At 31.7% G+C, this 17,009-nt stretch overlaps 1 protein-coding gene across 1 annotated transcript; it reads left to right on the top strand.

The window, feature by feature from the left end:
* Window positions 1–1,830: 1,830 nt before the first annotated feature.
* Window positions 1,831–2,409, top strand: LOC127086852 (uncharacterized). The gene has a single exon (XM_051027663.1). The coding sequence runs from the start codon at window positions 2,004–2,006 to the stop codon at window positions 2,211–2,213; it is 210 nt and encodes a 69-aa protein (XP_050883620.1). The 5' UTR covers window positions 1,831–2,003; the 3' UTR covers window positions 2,214–2,409.
* Window positions 2,410–17,009: the final 14,600 nt, after the last annotated feature.

Here is a 17,009-nt window from a genome sequence, read left to right as displayed (position 1 = left end):
CTACTTCTTCGAAATAATTGCTTAAACTAAATTAAATAAATTGCAATAGTTCTCAAGTGTAGGAAACTACTACTTTGGCTAAATGAAAAACGGAAAGGGAAAGGGAAAACGGAAACTCTGAACGGTAAAAGAAAACAATGTTGCTGAAGAAAAATAAAAGAAAAATAGAATTGTTGTGGAAAAATAAAATGCAGAGAAAGGTCTTGAAAGCTGGCTTCAGAGAGAAAAATTAAGCGTCCCCGTAGGTTTCCAACTTCCATCCTTTTATATTCTCCATTTGATCTTGGCAGTTGAGAGAAATAAGGGTGACTTGGTTGAGTGAGAAATCCACGAGAAAGTGGCTGAGGAACGAGAAGTAAGGGTCGTGTGGATCACTTCTGTTGACAGATTCAATGCGCTGATTTTGGCCTTGTGACGATCGTGATGGGCCTGTGACGGTCGTGATAGGCTTTGTGACGGTCGTCACATGCACATAATTTGTATTCTCTGCTTTTCTGTTGTTTTCTCTTCTATTTCTTCTTCTTTTCTTCCTTTTCTATACTTTGCTCAGTTAAGTATGAGAATTGAAAATACCTGTAAAAATAACTCGTACACTTGCGGAATAATCGAAATATGAATGAAAGTGATACGACTTTTTAGTGTAAATCAAGGCAAATATACGATGCATTTTCGCGTTATCAGGAATAATTTTTGACATTGGACGAGCCATATCAACAAGATTTTTACCACTCGTTAGACCCATAAACCACAAACATTGAAAATATTGCATATATGAAGAACAAACAGTGAAAACATACACTTTTATGCAAAAGTTAAATTATTTTTTTGCACACAAGGGGTCCCATTGGGCATGCCAATTTGTTTACCGTTGTTTTTGATAAACAATCACAAGTTTTAGTTCACTTACAAGATTAAATTCAAAAAAATCATAGGACAGATTGTGCAAAATATTTTAAGAAAAATGGGTTCATGTTTGAAAATTAGGCGTTTGAATATGGGATAATTGGATAGAAACTTTAAGAGTAAAGTGGATAATTGCTTAAAAGATAAAGTAAGTAAAAATGAAATAATAAAAACAAACTAATGAAATACTTAAGTTAAAAATGGACGCATATTCACACATTTTCTCACAAAATTCACTATCTCGATAACTTGGATGTTTGAATTCTATAGAGACTAAGTATGAAAATTACGAACCCTTGTTGCAGAGAGGAGAGAGAAATTGTATTTGGAGAGAAAATTCGATTAAAAATGAATTTGTGTATTGAAAAAGTTACCAAGTATTTACATCATCATCTCTTTATATAGGCAACCAAAATACAAACGGCATCATTCGATACTTACTCAATCTAACAAACTATATCTTTTATTCGACCCCGTCAAATATAATTTACTCATACTTGACTTACTACTTGGATTAGGTGATCATACCTATCTAAAGTAAAAAAAAAACTACAAACCAATAAATTACAACTTCTAACAATATATATATATATATATATATATATATATATATATATATATATATATATATATATATTGACTTTTTTTAAAAGACCGGATGAATAGTAATTTTAATAAGAATATACTACTATACTATACGGGCAAAGGGGGACAGAGAGGCACGATATCAAGTTGACCTAACCAACTGCCACCTACTTATTAATGTCCTACAAAACCCTTGTCACATTTATTAAACTATCATTTTTATTTCCACGTGTCTATAATTTAACCGTTCATTCACCCCTCATTCATCTTGACGGATCTATAATCCATTTCGACACACACAAAAACCGAACATTAAAAGCACACTTTATGCCACGGAAATAGTGTCATAAAATTCACATCTTCGTTACTAAGAAAACTCATCAACATTATGAGCCTCAACTAACTTGTTGCCTGCTTCAATTTCATTTCATATATTTATATACGCTTCACTTCTTCTCATTTTTCCATCACACTTCTAATATTAGTAATAAACAACGCCGCGTAGAGAAGAAGGAATGGTCTGCTTTTGTTTTCTGGTGGACCAGACTAAGGAGATGCAGCGGAGCAAGCCAGCGGCGGGAACATGCTCACGGTGCGGCGGCTGTGCTAGCGTGGCGGATATGAAGACGGCTACAAGATTTTGCTATGTCCCATTTTATACGAAATCTTGGAGAGCTATTGTTTGCACTTTTTGTGGAGCTGTTCTTCGTTCTTACCATCACTAAGATAGTACTAGATCGAGTATTTAATTAATAAGATTAATCTTCATTAGTAGATAAGGGAACTTGCTAAGTAGTATTTAATTAGTACTAACATATGGATATTGTTCATTATCCATGAGAATGAAAATCTATATTTTATTTTATTTACATACTTTATTATTTTTTCTACTAATACATCTTTCTCTCTTTTACCTTTCTACAAGTTTTGTGATCTAGAATGCTTTGTGGCCTCTTTTTTCTGGTGTTGTTGTTTTGACTTACACATATTTTAATTTCTGATTTAAAATCTGATGTAACTTCATAAATAAGAAATAACACAAACCTCGAAGCTTCCTTTTGTATATTTCTTATAGCTCCTCTTGATTTGGTTTGCATTGGATTTCCTTTGACAAATTCTAAAATGCTACAAAATTAAGAAATAACACAAATCACATATTGGATAGATTCCCTAATCTTTTCTGGGAGTTAAAAAGGAAACCTAAAATAGTTTGTTTTTAAGGTTGGAATATCATTCAAGAGATGTTTGATGAGATTTGAAAAGCTTGCTTCAATGAAGAGCATGATTCACTTAACTTTTATGGATTCTTGGGAAAATATAGAGTTAGTGTTGAGTATGGAAACAGGACCATATACTCAACTTTCTCTTTAGGTAGTGGTGATGAAACTAGGCATGTTATTGTCACACTGTGACTTAGGTTTTATTTATGAAGTTCCTTAACTTCCATCATAGACAGTGGCATTGGAAGGACCAAAGTAGGTAATGTCTTAATTACACGTTTTTCTAAAGAATGAATGAATGTTTGAATTGAGGTGAATTTGCTGGTATTATGGTGGTGTTATGAATTTCTTCAAAGTTTAAAGTGGTGTTTTTGCTAAAATTATTGGGACACGTCTTGATTCTATCAAACATAATTTAATTCAAATTATTCACTCAAAGACTGTTCAATTGAAATTTGGTTTCTGTTTTAGAAAGTTCTTATTTGGGGTCCTTTTTTTTCAAATTTGATGAACAACGTGGATACTATTGCAAGGTCTAGAGCCAATGAATTTATGGAGGCCCAGGCTGATGCTGATGTGAACATGATTGGTCAATTTGGTGTTGGGTTTTACTCTGCTTACCTTGTTATAGAGAAAGTCATTGCACCACTAAACACAATGATGATGAGCAATACATTTGGGATTCACTAGTTGGAGGCTCCATCACAATTAGAAGAGATCCTGATGGCGAGCAAGTTGGAAGGGGAACTAAGATAACTATTTTCTTCAAAGAGGGATAGTTTAATAAACAACTCAACTCCTTTCATTTAAATTTTAAGGAGAAGTTACCCCATTGAACTAATTTGTTCACAAACTAGTTTATTTTCTTTAACATATCACTTTTTGAAAAATTGTTTTAACTGTGCGATCTATCGATGATATTTTATTAGAGAAAGTTGATTTTCCGCTTTAATTTTGATGTGATAATTTAATCGTTAAAATTTATAAGATGTCAATTAACTTCCTAAAATTATTATTCAAAATCAAAAACAAATGTCGTCTTTTTCCACTTGATCGTGAAGAAAATAATGCCTAATTTCTATATCTTTAGTGTGTGAATGTAACGCAGAGTATTTTGTTAGAAATATGACATTAGTGTTGTCACATTTGATCGGAACGCCGCCTAGTTTTAAATCACAATCCAATAGTTGTTGTTTTATCCAAAGGACTTATGCATAACAATTACTGGCGGCTACGTATTCTTCCTTGACGGTAGAAAGTGCAACATTGTGTTGTTTCTTGCTATGCCATGACATCATATAAATTCTAAAATTATGACATGTCCCACTAGTACTCTTCTTATCTGATTTACATCCTGCAAAATCAGATTCAGAGTAACCTACCAAACTACATAAACTTCCCTTAGGGAAACAAATATTATGATTTTAAGTACCATTTAGATACCTTAAAATACGTTTAGTGATCTTAAAATGTGATTCTATAGGGAAAACTTGAAACCTAGCACATACAAACACTAAAGATAATAACAAATCTACTTGAAGTTAAATAAAACAAAGATTCAATCATACCTTGATATTTAATCATTTTAAACTCCTTTTCCAATTAGAAAATTTGAAGTCATTGATGTACATATTGATTTTGCATTCTTCATTTCATACTTCTTTAAGACTTCTAAATAAAATTTGGTTTGACTAATGAAAGTTCCCTTATTAGTTTGATTTCTTTGGAGTCCTAAGAAATACATAAGTTCCCATCAATGACATTTCAAATTCGCCTTGTATAGTGTTAAAAAATTCTCTACATAAAGCTTTGTTACTAGATCCAAAAATAATGTCATACACATATATCTGAACTAATAAAATATATTTTCCTTTAGGTCTTATGAATAAAGTGGTGTATATGGTTCCACGACTAAATCTCTTCCCTAATAAGAAACCACTAAGACGATCATATCAAGCTCTAGGAGCTTGTTTAAGGCCATATAGGGCTCTCTTAAGTTTAAAAACATGGTCGGGATTGTCATGATCCTCAAAACATGGAGGTTGAGAAACGTATACCTCTTCATTTATAAATCCATTCAGAAAAAAAGACTTAATGTCCATCTGATATAGCTTGAAATCAAGACAACAAGAGAATTTCAAGAGGAGTCTAATAGCCTCAATACAGGCTTATGGAGCATAACTTTTCTCATAGTCTATCCCTTCGACTTGGTTATACCATTTTCCACTAGCCTAGCCTCTTCGACTTGGTTATACCATTTTCCACTAGCCTAGCCTTGTTTCTAATAATTATTTAATTCTCATACAGTTTGTTCTAAAATACCCACTTAATGCATATGATTGTTTTACTTTTTGGACGTTGGATTAAATCTCATTCGTCATTTATTTTAAATTGATTGAGTTCTTCTTGCATAGAAAAAAATCATCTCTCATTAGTCAAATCATCACTAATAGTTTTTGGTTTAACTTATGATATGAAAGCGAAGTAATTACATGAATTATAAGATGTTTGAACTCCATAGGCACGTGAAACATGTAATGCTTCATAATAATGAGGTAGTTGATATTGTCGACAAGGCCTTTAAAAAGGATAAGATGCAAGTTGCCCACATTTATCTTGAATTGCTTTTGGACTACCTTGACTTATTCAAAATTGTTAAATATGGACGGATAGTGGATGAAGAGGACGAGCGCATTAGAAAAATGCTCCCCCCTACTGAGGAGGAGAATGTCTCTTCTCTGAAGGCTAGTTCGACCAAAGAAAAAGAGTGATTCCAAGAAGAAGGATCACTTATGCCCATCCCACCCAACTCTTAGACTTTTTCCTACTATCATCTTGCATTTTGTCTTTTATTTGTGCTACCGCCCTCGGTAGGCTCACTTGTAACGACGCCATTTGTGTTTCTTTAGTGAAATACTAAACTCAATTCAAGTTGAGATGACAAAGGCTTTATACAGCTGTAGCATGTAGATCTCCAGCAAAATACTAAACTCAAATTCAAGATGACATGACAAAGGCACGTTAAAGTGTGTCAAAAATAAACATATACTATAAATAAACAAAAGACAAAAGCACATTAATGCAATGCCCTTACTCTTCGGGAACACGCATGCGCTCCCCACCGGCTCGTGACTTAGCAAAATGAATAAACTCTCACAATTGTTGTCACTTTCACTAACTTAGTTGCCGCATCAGTTTTCTTTTATAACAACTTATCTCTCATTGTAAAAAAGTTGGATGTTATACACGAAACTAATTGCTCAAAAATATTTATCATATTTTATATAATTATTTATCAAATTGTTTAAATTTTAAAATTTTACAATGAACTTTAATTTATAGATAACCTTTTTTAGAAGAGTTATTGTAATTAATAATAATTAATCATGAGTGTTCTAAAATGACAAGAAAAATATACATGTGAATATTATTTTAAATTGAAAAATAGATAGTGTTGGAATTAAATCAATAACAATTAATCACATATACATGTTCTACATATTATTTTATATATTTTAGTTCGGAATAGAATAGATAATACAAACATATATATAATTACATGATTTACGACATATTTAGTATATGAGAGAAGAGATTGTAGGAATACATGAACCTATTGAGAAAGTTTTTCATTTACGGTGATACTGAAAGCTAGAAGACAAACAACGAACACATGTGACTTGTATGATTCTTCTTCAATCGATACTCATACTGTCTTGAATACTTTTCAGATGAGGAGAAGAGATAAATTGCATGTGTACGGTATATTGAGGATCATATCCTATATATAAGGTGATAGCCAATTAGGGTTCTCATTATTACGAAATGGATCATCTGACATTCACTCGTAAGCCCATATCCAATTAATTAATTACTAAATAGAAATCTAAATAGTCTTTTTAATTTATTTGACCACTTAATCAATTAAGACTCTTAATTTGATAAATGGCTAATATAATTAAAATATATAGGCCCACATAATAGTTATTGAAATATAATAATTAAATAATATTTAAATCATAAGATATTCCAACAATCTCCCACTTGCGCAATATATTTTTAATAATTATACCGCAATTCTTTATGCGCGCATTCGAATGTTATTTATCTTTAGATTTCAACTTTACAATCTGGTCCACATGGAAATTTCATGCAATGTGATCTCTGAATCATGCATATTTCCAACTGGTCCAACTGAATTCTTTATTGAGATCAAACTGAAGTTTGCAAATTCAATATTTGCACAAACGATACATAAATGGTTATAACAATAATAACCTCATAAACTTTATTTCTGCAGATAATCTTAACATAAAGTCTGTATCGATATCAAAACAATATTATAAAACATAAAGAAAGAGTAACTCCCACTAATCTAGGATATCCTTAATAACAATCATATGAAAGATATTATATGTCAAGTATTTGATTAGTGAATCTTTAGCTTAAATTCTCTATGTATATATTATAGTTTCAAGAATAATAACTTATAAGTCAATGGGTCTTTTAAAATCTATTGTTGAAATATTATATGACTGTCGTACAACACAATATAACTCGAGCGGTATTTCAAATCTTTATATTAAATTGCATCTGAATGACATAAATACATACTTTAATTTATTTTGTATTAGAATGTCTATTTGACATATAAAATATCGGAGTCAAACATACTGATGATCTCCCCATTGTCCGATCTCCGATTTGTGAGCAAAAACTCTTTTATTCTTTATAATAATACTCACATATTTACTTTAAGGTATTTATGATTGAGACCCAATAGTCTAAATTAGTAATTGAAATATCCCAAATATTATTGTATTTCATGTTGAATTTGCTTTCAACCATATTGATGAAACTCTTTTGTGATATCTGAATGGTATCTTGAGAATAATCTCTAATTACCAAAATAGCTTAATACAAAATAGGTTTTTCGAAGATCTTTCATCGCTAAATTTCCATTACAGATTTCTTGGTTTCACATAATAAACTATACTATTTTTCACTAAATACAATAAAATTAACATGTTATATAAGAAACATAAATTTACTCCCACTAACTTTATAATATCCAAAAAAAAAAATCTCTTATTCATCTCAAAACCGAATGAGAAAACTAACTTTACACTACAACATTTTGACTCTACAACATCGCAACAAAACCGTTGCAAAAACTTATAAATCCGTTGCCTTTCTCTATTAGAACGGTTTTTAGACCGTGTCAAACTAAGGTGTTGCTCTAACCTATTGCAACGGTTATTGTGTCCAATGGCAACACCCTGTACATAACCGTTTTTTTAGTATTCCTTAGAGAACGGCTTCCAATAGCAACAGTTGTACTTCGTTCTCATATTAAAACCGTTGACTTTCTGGTGTTTTGGGGAACGGCTGTTTCATTTGATATAACAACGGTTCGTAGTTGTTGTTCATTTGAAACCGTTCTAGTAGATCCATATCTAAATTTCTTCTTCAAAAGCTATTGCAACGATTTTATACTACGACAATACTTTATAACCGTTGTAACAAATGATTTTTTTTTAATGTGAAACCATTTTGTTTTATAAACCTGATAATTATTCATAATTTTTTATACATAGCAATATTCATATACAAATTTTAAAATGATCTTTCAATTTAAAATATATAATCAACAAAACATCTTCAATATACATTTCATATTGTCAATCATTGTTCATAATGAAAATAACATCTTTAACCTATAAAAGTAAACTTAAACATCTACATCTACATCTCCATATCTACGTCTCTTCATCATCGAATGACTGAAAATCTTCATTGATATTATCATTCATGATCTACAAAATAAAAGTAATAAAATGAAAATAAGATTATTATAAAGCTCTAAAACTATAATGTAAAGCATAAGACAATTCAATCTTAATTACTTGATCATTAGTTGGAGCATGTGTTGATGCAGAAGAACGTAAGACACTGTTAACATCGGTTGCAGGAGCTGATATTAGAGCCGCGAGAGCCTCTATATTCAACTCTGAGGTGTTTTGATTCAAAATGGTCTTAAGAAGCAGTTGCATTTTTCTTTCCATTTCTTCCTTATCTTGAAGACGTTTCTCCTCAATTTCTTGTATCTTATCATTAAATTGTCTAACCTCATCTGCATGCTCTTTTTTTAGTTTGGCAATTTCTTCATTTCTTTTCAAGAGAGTCGGTGTTGTGGTTCTTCCATGGCAACGCATTCTTCCAGGTTTTTGTTTGCCAAATACACTTTCAAAAGCTTCTGAAGAAGGTTGTCCATGATTCTCAATCAAGTCTTGAAGCTTTATCTAGCATATACATAATATAGTAGTAGTGAATGAAATGCAAAGAACAAGACAGAACAATCAAAATATCACAACTTTAAGAAATAAAAAAGCTTACTCTTAGATTAATTAAAAGATTAAGACATGATTAATTAATCAAAATACCATGGAGGATAAATCAGATTTTTTCTAGGTATGATTAATTAAAAGACTAACAAAAAAAGTTGTTGAGAAAAAGGAATGATTGATTATTATTTGTAGGATGAAATTTTTGGATTCTTTCATGAAAACTCATTTGAACTTTTTGTTGTTAATCTACATGTTTTCACAGCTAGTAAATGAACATAATAACTATATAAAAACAAGTGTGAAAAGGTTGTACTCATCGGTTACTTGTGAATATTCATGTGTTGATTTAGCTAGACTCCTTGTTGTTTTGAATATATACATGTGTTGATTTAGCTAGACTCCTTGTTGTTTTGAATATATACATATTATGCACAACAACTCTTAACAATAATAATAACATTTAACAACAGTTACTTACTACTGCATGGTTAGTTTCTTGACCCAACTCCTTTCCTTTTCTACTTTGTCGAGTAGCAATGAACATTTCAGCCTGCGTTGGAGGTTCTTTATCTTCATTACTTTCACGCTAAACCAAGTAAAACAAGATTATGAGAATATTAATACAATAATATAATTTAATATTCAATGAGAATAATTTAAAAAATAATACCATTTTTTCTCTTATAACAGCAAAGGCTTTATTCCCCACTCGATGTCTCCATTTTAGTTGAGCTATATTTTCGGCATTTTGATGACTGACTTCCTACAATCATTCGTGTTTATTGTGAAGTGTGTATCAGGATGATGGACAACAGTTATATGTACAAGTTCAATCAAGCTTTTATGGATATTCAAAAGTCACATAGTAGTAAGATGTTATGACTAAAGTCCCTAAGAAATGTTACTTATCAGATTCAGTATATAATTCATTGGAAACTTCTGCTAGAACTCTTTAGGGTGAAATTTCTTTTTAATACCCATCTCTTTCAAGTCTAAACGTGCATTTTTATGATCTTTTGTCTTTCCTAGGATATCCAATAAAGTCCCAATTATACTATCAAATATGTTTTTCTCTATATGCATCACATCAAGGTTGTGGCGTAAAGTATTATGCTTCCAATATGGTAACTCAAAAAATATTGATTCTTTCTTCCATGGACCATTATTACTTTTCTTTTGTAACCTACCAAAATCATTGTTGACGTCCTTTAGTTTATTTGAGATTTGTTCCCAAGTTAACAACTCTGGTGGTGGCCTATCTTATATGCTCCCATTGAAATTCCTAACATTTGACCTATATTTATGATCCTCGGGCAAAAAAACACGATGATCCATATAACACATTTTTTTACTATTATTCAAATATATTGAATTAGTGTTATAATTACAACAAGGACGTGCTAGTTTCCCTTTTGTACTCCAGCCACTCAACATAGCATACCCAGGAAAGTCACTAATAGTCCATAAGAGAGATGCCCGCATTTGGAAAGTTTGATTTAGTGATGCATCATATGTTTCTACACCCAAATCCCATAACACTTTCAATTCTTCTATCAATGGTTGAAGGTACTCATCAATGTTATTCCCAGGTGAACGTGGTCCAGAGATTAATAAAGACAACATAGAATACTCAGCCTTCATGCACCACCAAGGTGGAAAGTTATATGGTATTAATACCACAAGCCAAGTACTATGAGACAAATTCATGGTTCTAAATGGATTAAATTCGTCACTGGCCAACCCAAGTCTTATATTACGTGGCTCATCAGCAAATTCAGAATGACATTTATCAAATTCTTTCCATGCTTCTTCGTCTGCTGGGTGCCTCAACTTCCCATCTTTCGAACGTTCTTAATCATGCCGCCTTAATGAGCTAGCAGTCTTTGAACACATAAACAGTCTTTGAAGTCTTGGAATCAAGGGAAAGTGCCTCAAAACTTTCAAAGGAACTTTATGAGACTTATGACTTTTTTCAACTTTATCATCTCCTTTTACATCTTCATTCCACCGTGGAGCACCACAAACATGGCAAGAAGTATCATTCTCATGATTTTTCCAATATATCATGCAATCATTAGGGCAAGCATCGATCTTCTTATAATCCAACCCTAAGTCCCTTATCATACCTTTGGTTTTGCTGAACGTATCAGGGATGTTCAATGAAGGCATAGCTTCTCTCAACAACTCTAAGAGAGCATTGAATGATATGTTGCTCCAACCATAAAGACATTTTAATAAATAAAGACGGATGGTGAACGACAATTTAGAGAAGTTTTTACAACCCGGATACAAATCTTGTTTGGCTTCTTCGACTAGATTATAGAACTTTTTTGCATCTTCACTGAGGCCTACATTTACTTCATTTTTTTCTTGTACAACATCTCTAAATCTTTCATGCAATAGTCCATAAATATCGTCGATTTGATCCTCTTCATGATTCATATAATCATCATTAAGATCACCGGGTTTTAGTTTCTTCTCACCATGTCGAACCCAAACATCATATCCTTTTTGAAATCCAAATGCGATTAAATGATTTCGTACTTCATTCCTCGTAAGCCAATTGGTATTGTAACAATTCGCACAAGGACACAAAATCTCTTTCCCTCGGGGATTTCCTTTGGTGTATGCTTAATCTAGAAAAAAATCAAGACCATTATGATACTCTTTACTCGTAGGGTTTTCCTTTATCCATTCCTTATCCATCAGGCTTATGAGGAGACTATCATATATGTATAAAAAATTATAAGCAAGACAGGGAAGCAAACAATGGATGTGTAATATAAAACAATTGGTGGCCCCTGTTATGAACTGAGTTAGTCTTTTGTGCTGAAAGTGAAAAATCCTACTTTTAGATGGAAAATTTTAATAGTCAGAACATTGCACTTGCAGCTCTGGTGTATGTGTTGGTGCCTATGCCTTGTTAATTCTTTATAGGTGGGTCTACTCATCTGTGATGGCGGGGGAAAGTATCTATTACCCTATTTGACATGGCCTTTATAAGTAAATATAAACACATACACATTTTCAAAGATATTTATTAGAAAGTATTAACTTATTCTCATACTCAACACATATTAGAAGATATGAGTATTATACAAGATGTTATTGGTGAAACGGTAATCAAATAAATCATTATAAGAAGAAGCTTCACCTTTCTTTTTATAACTGAATCCTCAAGTGAATTTCTTGTGAACAGTTGGGTCACTTCACCTCTAGATCATAACTTTCTTCGTCGAAGTTGTGATTCCCGATATCCTAACGCCTCCAGCTTCAACTTCAGAAACCAAAAACAAGAAAACTTGTGAGGTTATATCATTGCAAAGTGTTACAGAATATGAATGGTCAAGTAAAGAATATCTAGATACTAGAATTATAACTAATATCTATATATAAAATGAAGCTTTAGTGAAAATTACCTTTAAATCTGAGACAAAATTATAAAATTCTTTCTTTGGCAATTAGTTCCATTTGATGTCTTATATCCTAAAATTGTTGCAGGAAATTTCAACCCTAATTTTACCATCACTTTTCATTGTTTTACAAATTCAAATAAAAATCTGACCTTGATGTTTGTTTTTGCAGTACTTATGTAGAAGAAGAGTTGTAATCAATGAACAATCTCGTAAATTTTCATCTTCTAGTAGCAAAGGTATCATTTTTTATCCATAATTTAGTTCAAAAAATTGTTGCGGCTGAAATCATATTATCTACTTTTAATATATAAAAGTTAATTACCACCATAATTACTTAATTACCCTAATTACAATCCATAATACAGCTACTTTCATGTTCCTATAAGTAATTACAATCCATATACTATTTAAATTGTATAATTATATGTTATTAAATTATAACTTTAAAATTAAAAATAACTATTTAATATAGTTGATTAATATTAATTGAGTAATTTAATATTATTGTTAATTTACCTACCAATTAATTATTATTATTGTTATTATTATTATTGATATTTACCCGCCATATATGATAAGAATATTTTTAAAATTTAAATAGTATATTTATTATTTGATTTGATTTGATTTAATTGAGATCCAAACTCTATAAATTAATGTTAGGGTGATCGGATTAATGTTAAAAATTGATTATCAAAACTCTTTTTGCAAAGTCTTTTGATCTACAAAATAAAAGTTAAAAAATATTTAAAAAATAAAATAGTAAATTAATTAAAAATATAAAAGGACAAAGTTGATATTTTTATAAAATATAAGGGTATAAGAATAAATGTATGAATATTAGGTAAAATCTTCTATAAAAATACTCACAACGAGTAGAATAAAAGCCATTAAAAAGTGGTACTAACACGGATTCAGGTAATTATCGACTTAAATAAACGGGGATGAGTGCGGTATGTGGACCTTGGTACCCATCCCGCCTCATGCTCATACAATATATATTTATATTTTTAAATATATATTATTATATAAAAATAAACCAGTTATGATAAATTCTTGAAGAGCCATTTCATTCTCACTCAAGGGTTTATCAGACACTTTATTTACTTGAGTAATATGATCTCTTTCAAGAGATTCAGTTTTCTTTTGAGATTATTTTAGTTCATCTTTCAAAAGGTCATATTGTTTTTTCAATATTCTTATGTGTCTGGGTTTCTGCTGACATTTGTCCATAAGATCTTGACAAAAAGTAATTAGATCATATCTAGTAATTTTAGAGAATACCTCATCAACATCCTCTAAATCTAAGTCAAAATCAGCTTCTGATTCTGAGTTTGAGAATGTTGAAGCCACCAAAGCAAGATTGACTTCTTCTTTATTCTCATCAGCTTCTTTTTCATTATCAAGTTCATCCCATGTTTCCATGGGACTTTTCTTGAATTGCTTATGAAGTTGTTCTTTTGAAAGCTTCCCTTTTTATCCTTGTCCTTCTGAAGCTCTAGACAATCAGCTATAAATTGACCAGGCTTCTAATAGTTGAAACACCATTTCTAATCAGCCTTGTTAACTCTTGAGCTTGTTCATATGAGGCCAGATCCACTGTTAGAGAGCCTCATGTTCTTGCTAGCCAAATGTTGAAATATCTTGATGATAAAGGCCATTTCCTCATCATCAATGTCACCATCAGAAGCTTCTTCTGGTTTCCAGACTTTTGAAGATTTGACAGCTTTATCACTAGATTTCTCTACCATTGATTTCAAGGTCAATGATTTAATTTATTTATAGACTCATCTTCATTCAGCTTCATCTCATGGATTTGGAGATTTCTAATAAGACTCTCAAGACTTAATGTGTTTAAGTCTTTAGCCTTCTGAATTGTTGCTACCTTGGGTCGGTATCTGACAAGAAGACTCCTAAGAACCTTCTTGACATGATCAGAGGTAGTGAAGCTCTTGTTCAAGACCTGAAGTCCAGACACAAGTACTTGAAATCTTGAGAGCATAGTTTCAATGTTCTCATCCTCTTTCATTCTAAACAACTCATATTGTTGAACCAAAATATTAACTTTAACTTCCTTGACTTGTTGGTTTCCTTCATAGGTAGCATATAAGGATTTGAAGATGGTTTGAGCCATATATTTATCAATGATTTTGATATACTCATAATGAGGTAGAGCATCAATCGAGATGCCTTTAACTCTATGATGTTTTCTGTAAATCTTTTTCTGCTCAGGTGTGAGAGATTTTCTGTCAGATACCATTCCAACACCATTGACTTGAATATTAATGTCATCTTCTAAAATATCACACAACTCATCATCAAGACCTATGATGTGAGTATACATTTTTCTTTTCCACCATTTAAACTCAGTGGAATCTCCACTGAAAGTAGGAGATCTAGCTATATAATTATTCTTCTCAAAGGTATTGTAATCATGGTTAACACTACCAAAGGATTAGTGGGACCTCCAACACCCATAATAAAATATGTATTTTTTTTCAGAATCTTTTCTGCACCACTGTTAAGTATTTAGCACAGACCTTGCTCTGATGCCAATTGAAGGTGAGAAAAACACCAGAAGGGGATTTAATTGTGTTGGTTTTTTGTTCCTTAAGCCCTTTTCCAATTTTGTTTCAGGTTTTTCTTTATCAGAGTTTGAACATTTTGTTCAGAGTATGACTTAGAAAACTAGTTTGTCTTCTAAAAGACATCATCATATTCTGAACTAGAATTTGATTTGGATGATCAGAGTTAACAACAACGAAATATTTAAGTACAAAAGCAAGTAAAGTAAAGGTAAGAACACAAGCAGTTATCTTGGTTCCTCTCACAACTTGAGAGTAGCCATGTCCCCTTGTACTTCCAAGGGATTTCCACTATAACTAAGCTGATTACAAATGCTCAAGCACACGAGGAAGAGACTTCTTTGTTTTCACACACAAGTATAAGACTTCATTTCTCAAATGCACAAGTTTGAGACTTTCTTGCTAAAGCACACAAGCTCAAGACTTTCTTGCTCAAACACATAAGTCTGAGATTTCCTTGCTCTAACACACAAGCTAAGGACTTAAAATGCTCAAGCACTAAATTAAGAGATTCTGACTCTATAATAAATTATTAAGAGATTTGAGTAACAACTACACTTGATATACAATCAGAGGTGGAGACAGAATACAACTTAGTAAGACTCTAAAACTTACGAACTTTTAAAATATACACAAAGTTAAGATGTTCTAATTCTTGTAAATTTGACAGAGTAGCTTCTCGTTGAATGTCAATGAACAGAGTCTGTATCACAGGGTTGTGTTAAAGTTTAGTAGTCTTCTTTTTTAGGTCTGCAACTCCTTATATAGAGAAGAGATAAAAGAGACGTTGAAGACTTTCACCAAAAGGTTGGTTAACCTTTGTACTTATTAGACACATCAAACAAACACCTTTCTTCAAGAGGAATGATCCGTTGAAGCTCAAACAATTAAGAGAGAGATGTTTTCTTAAATCTTCACGTGATAAAAAAGATTTTGAGTCTGTCAAAGTTGCCTTGGTAGAAGAGCTTCTGATTCAGAGGTTGGCTTTCCTTCAGACTTCACTCTTTAGAGGCCGATCACATCAGAGTCCTCTTCTTAACTTCTGAAGCTTCAGAGTATGGGTCGTCAGAGGCTAACTTTCTTCAGAATTAACTTCTTCAAAGTTTGGATCTCCATCAGAGGCAGAGTCTTCATAAGTGATCTTCAGAGTTTGGATCTCCATCAGAGGCAGAGTCTTCATAAGTGATCTTCAGAGTTTAACTTTCTTCAGAATTAACTTCTTCAGAGTTTGAACAAATGCTAGAATATCCAATTATTATTTAAATACTTTGTTATTATAAAAACTCAAGGGATATGGTATTAACCAATTTTGTTCCAACAGTCCCATGTCCAATAATAAAGACACATGATTCAACATGGATGGGAGCTCCATGAGCAGACTAGATCGTTTATTATTGTCGGAAGAATTAATAGTGATTTTAAAGATTGTTGTCTAATGGGTAGGAAACAAAGATATATTTGATCATTGTCCCACGTAAATCATAACAAATCATGCAAATTAGGGTCCAAAACCATTTAAAGCAAATAGTTGTTGGTCCGAACACAAGGAATTCATTTCATTTATTAAGCAATCATGGAAGTCTTTTGATCTAATTAAAAAATATGCACATGCATATGCACTAAATGAGAAACTAAAGTTACTCAAAGAAAAACTAAAATGATGGAACAAAGAAATTTTTGGGTGGATCGATTTGAAAATTGATAATGCAGTTAAAGAATTGAATGACTGGACTCATTGGTTACTAGAAACGACCGCGTAAATGATTTTGAAGTAGCATATAAGCCTATGATGGCATTGAAAATTGATTGACAAAATATTCAATTGAAAGAAACAAATCCTACTTAGACAAAATTCTATATAGAGATGGGTCAAGGAGGGTGACTCAAATTCTAGATATTTTGATTTTAACATGAGAACAAGAATGAGAAGGAATGACATAGTCTCAATAAAAA

This window comes from Lathyrus oleraceus, chromosome 5, assembly GCF_024323335.1.
Source record: "Lathyrus oleraceus cultivar Zhongwan6 chromosome 5, CAAS_Psat_ZW6_1.0, whole genome shotgun sequence".
In the NCBI taxonomy this organism is placed as follows: Eukaryota; Viridiplantae; Streptophyta; class Magnoliopsida; order Fabales; family Fabaceae; genus Lathyrus; species Lathyrus oleraceus.
The sequence above is the reverse complement of the archived record's forward strand: the minus strand, read 5'-3'. Positions and strand labels throughout refer to the sequence as shown.

Bases quoted from the DNA above. Each gene is read 5' to 3' on its own strand.
- LOC127086852 (XM_051027663.1), top strand. From the start codon at position 2,004: ATGGTCTGCTTTTGTTTTCTGGTGGACCAGACTAAGGAGATGCAGCGG.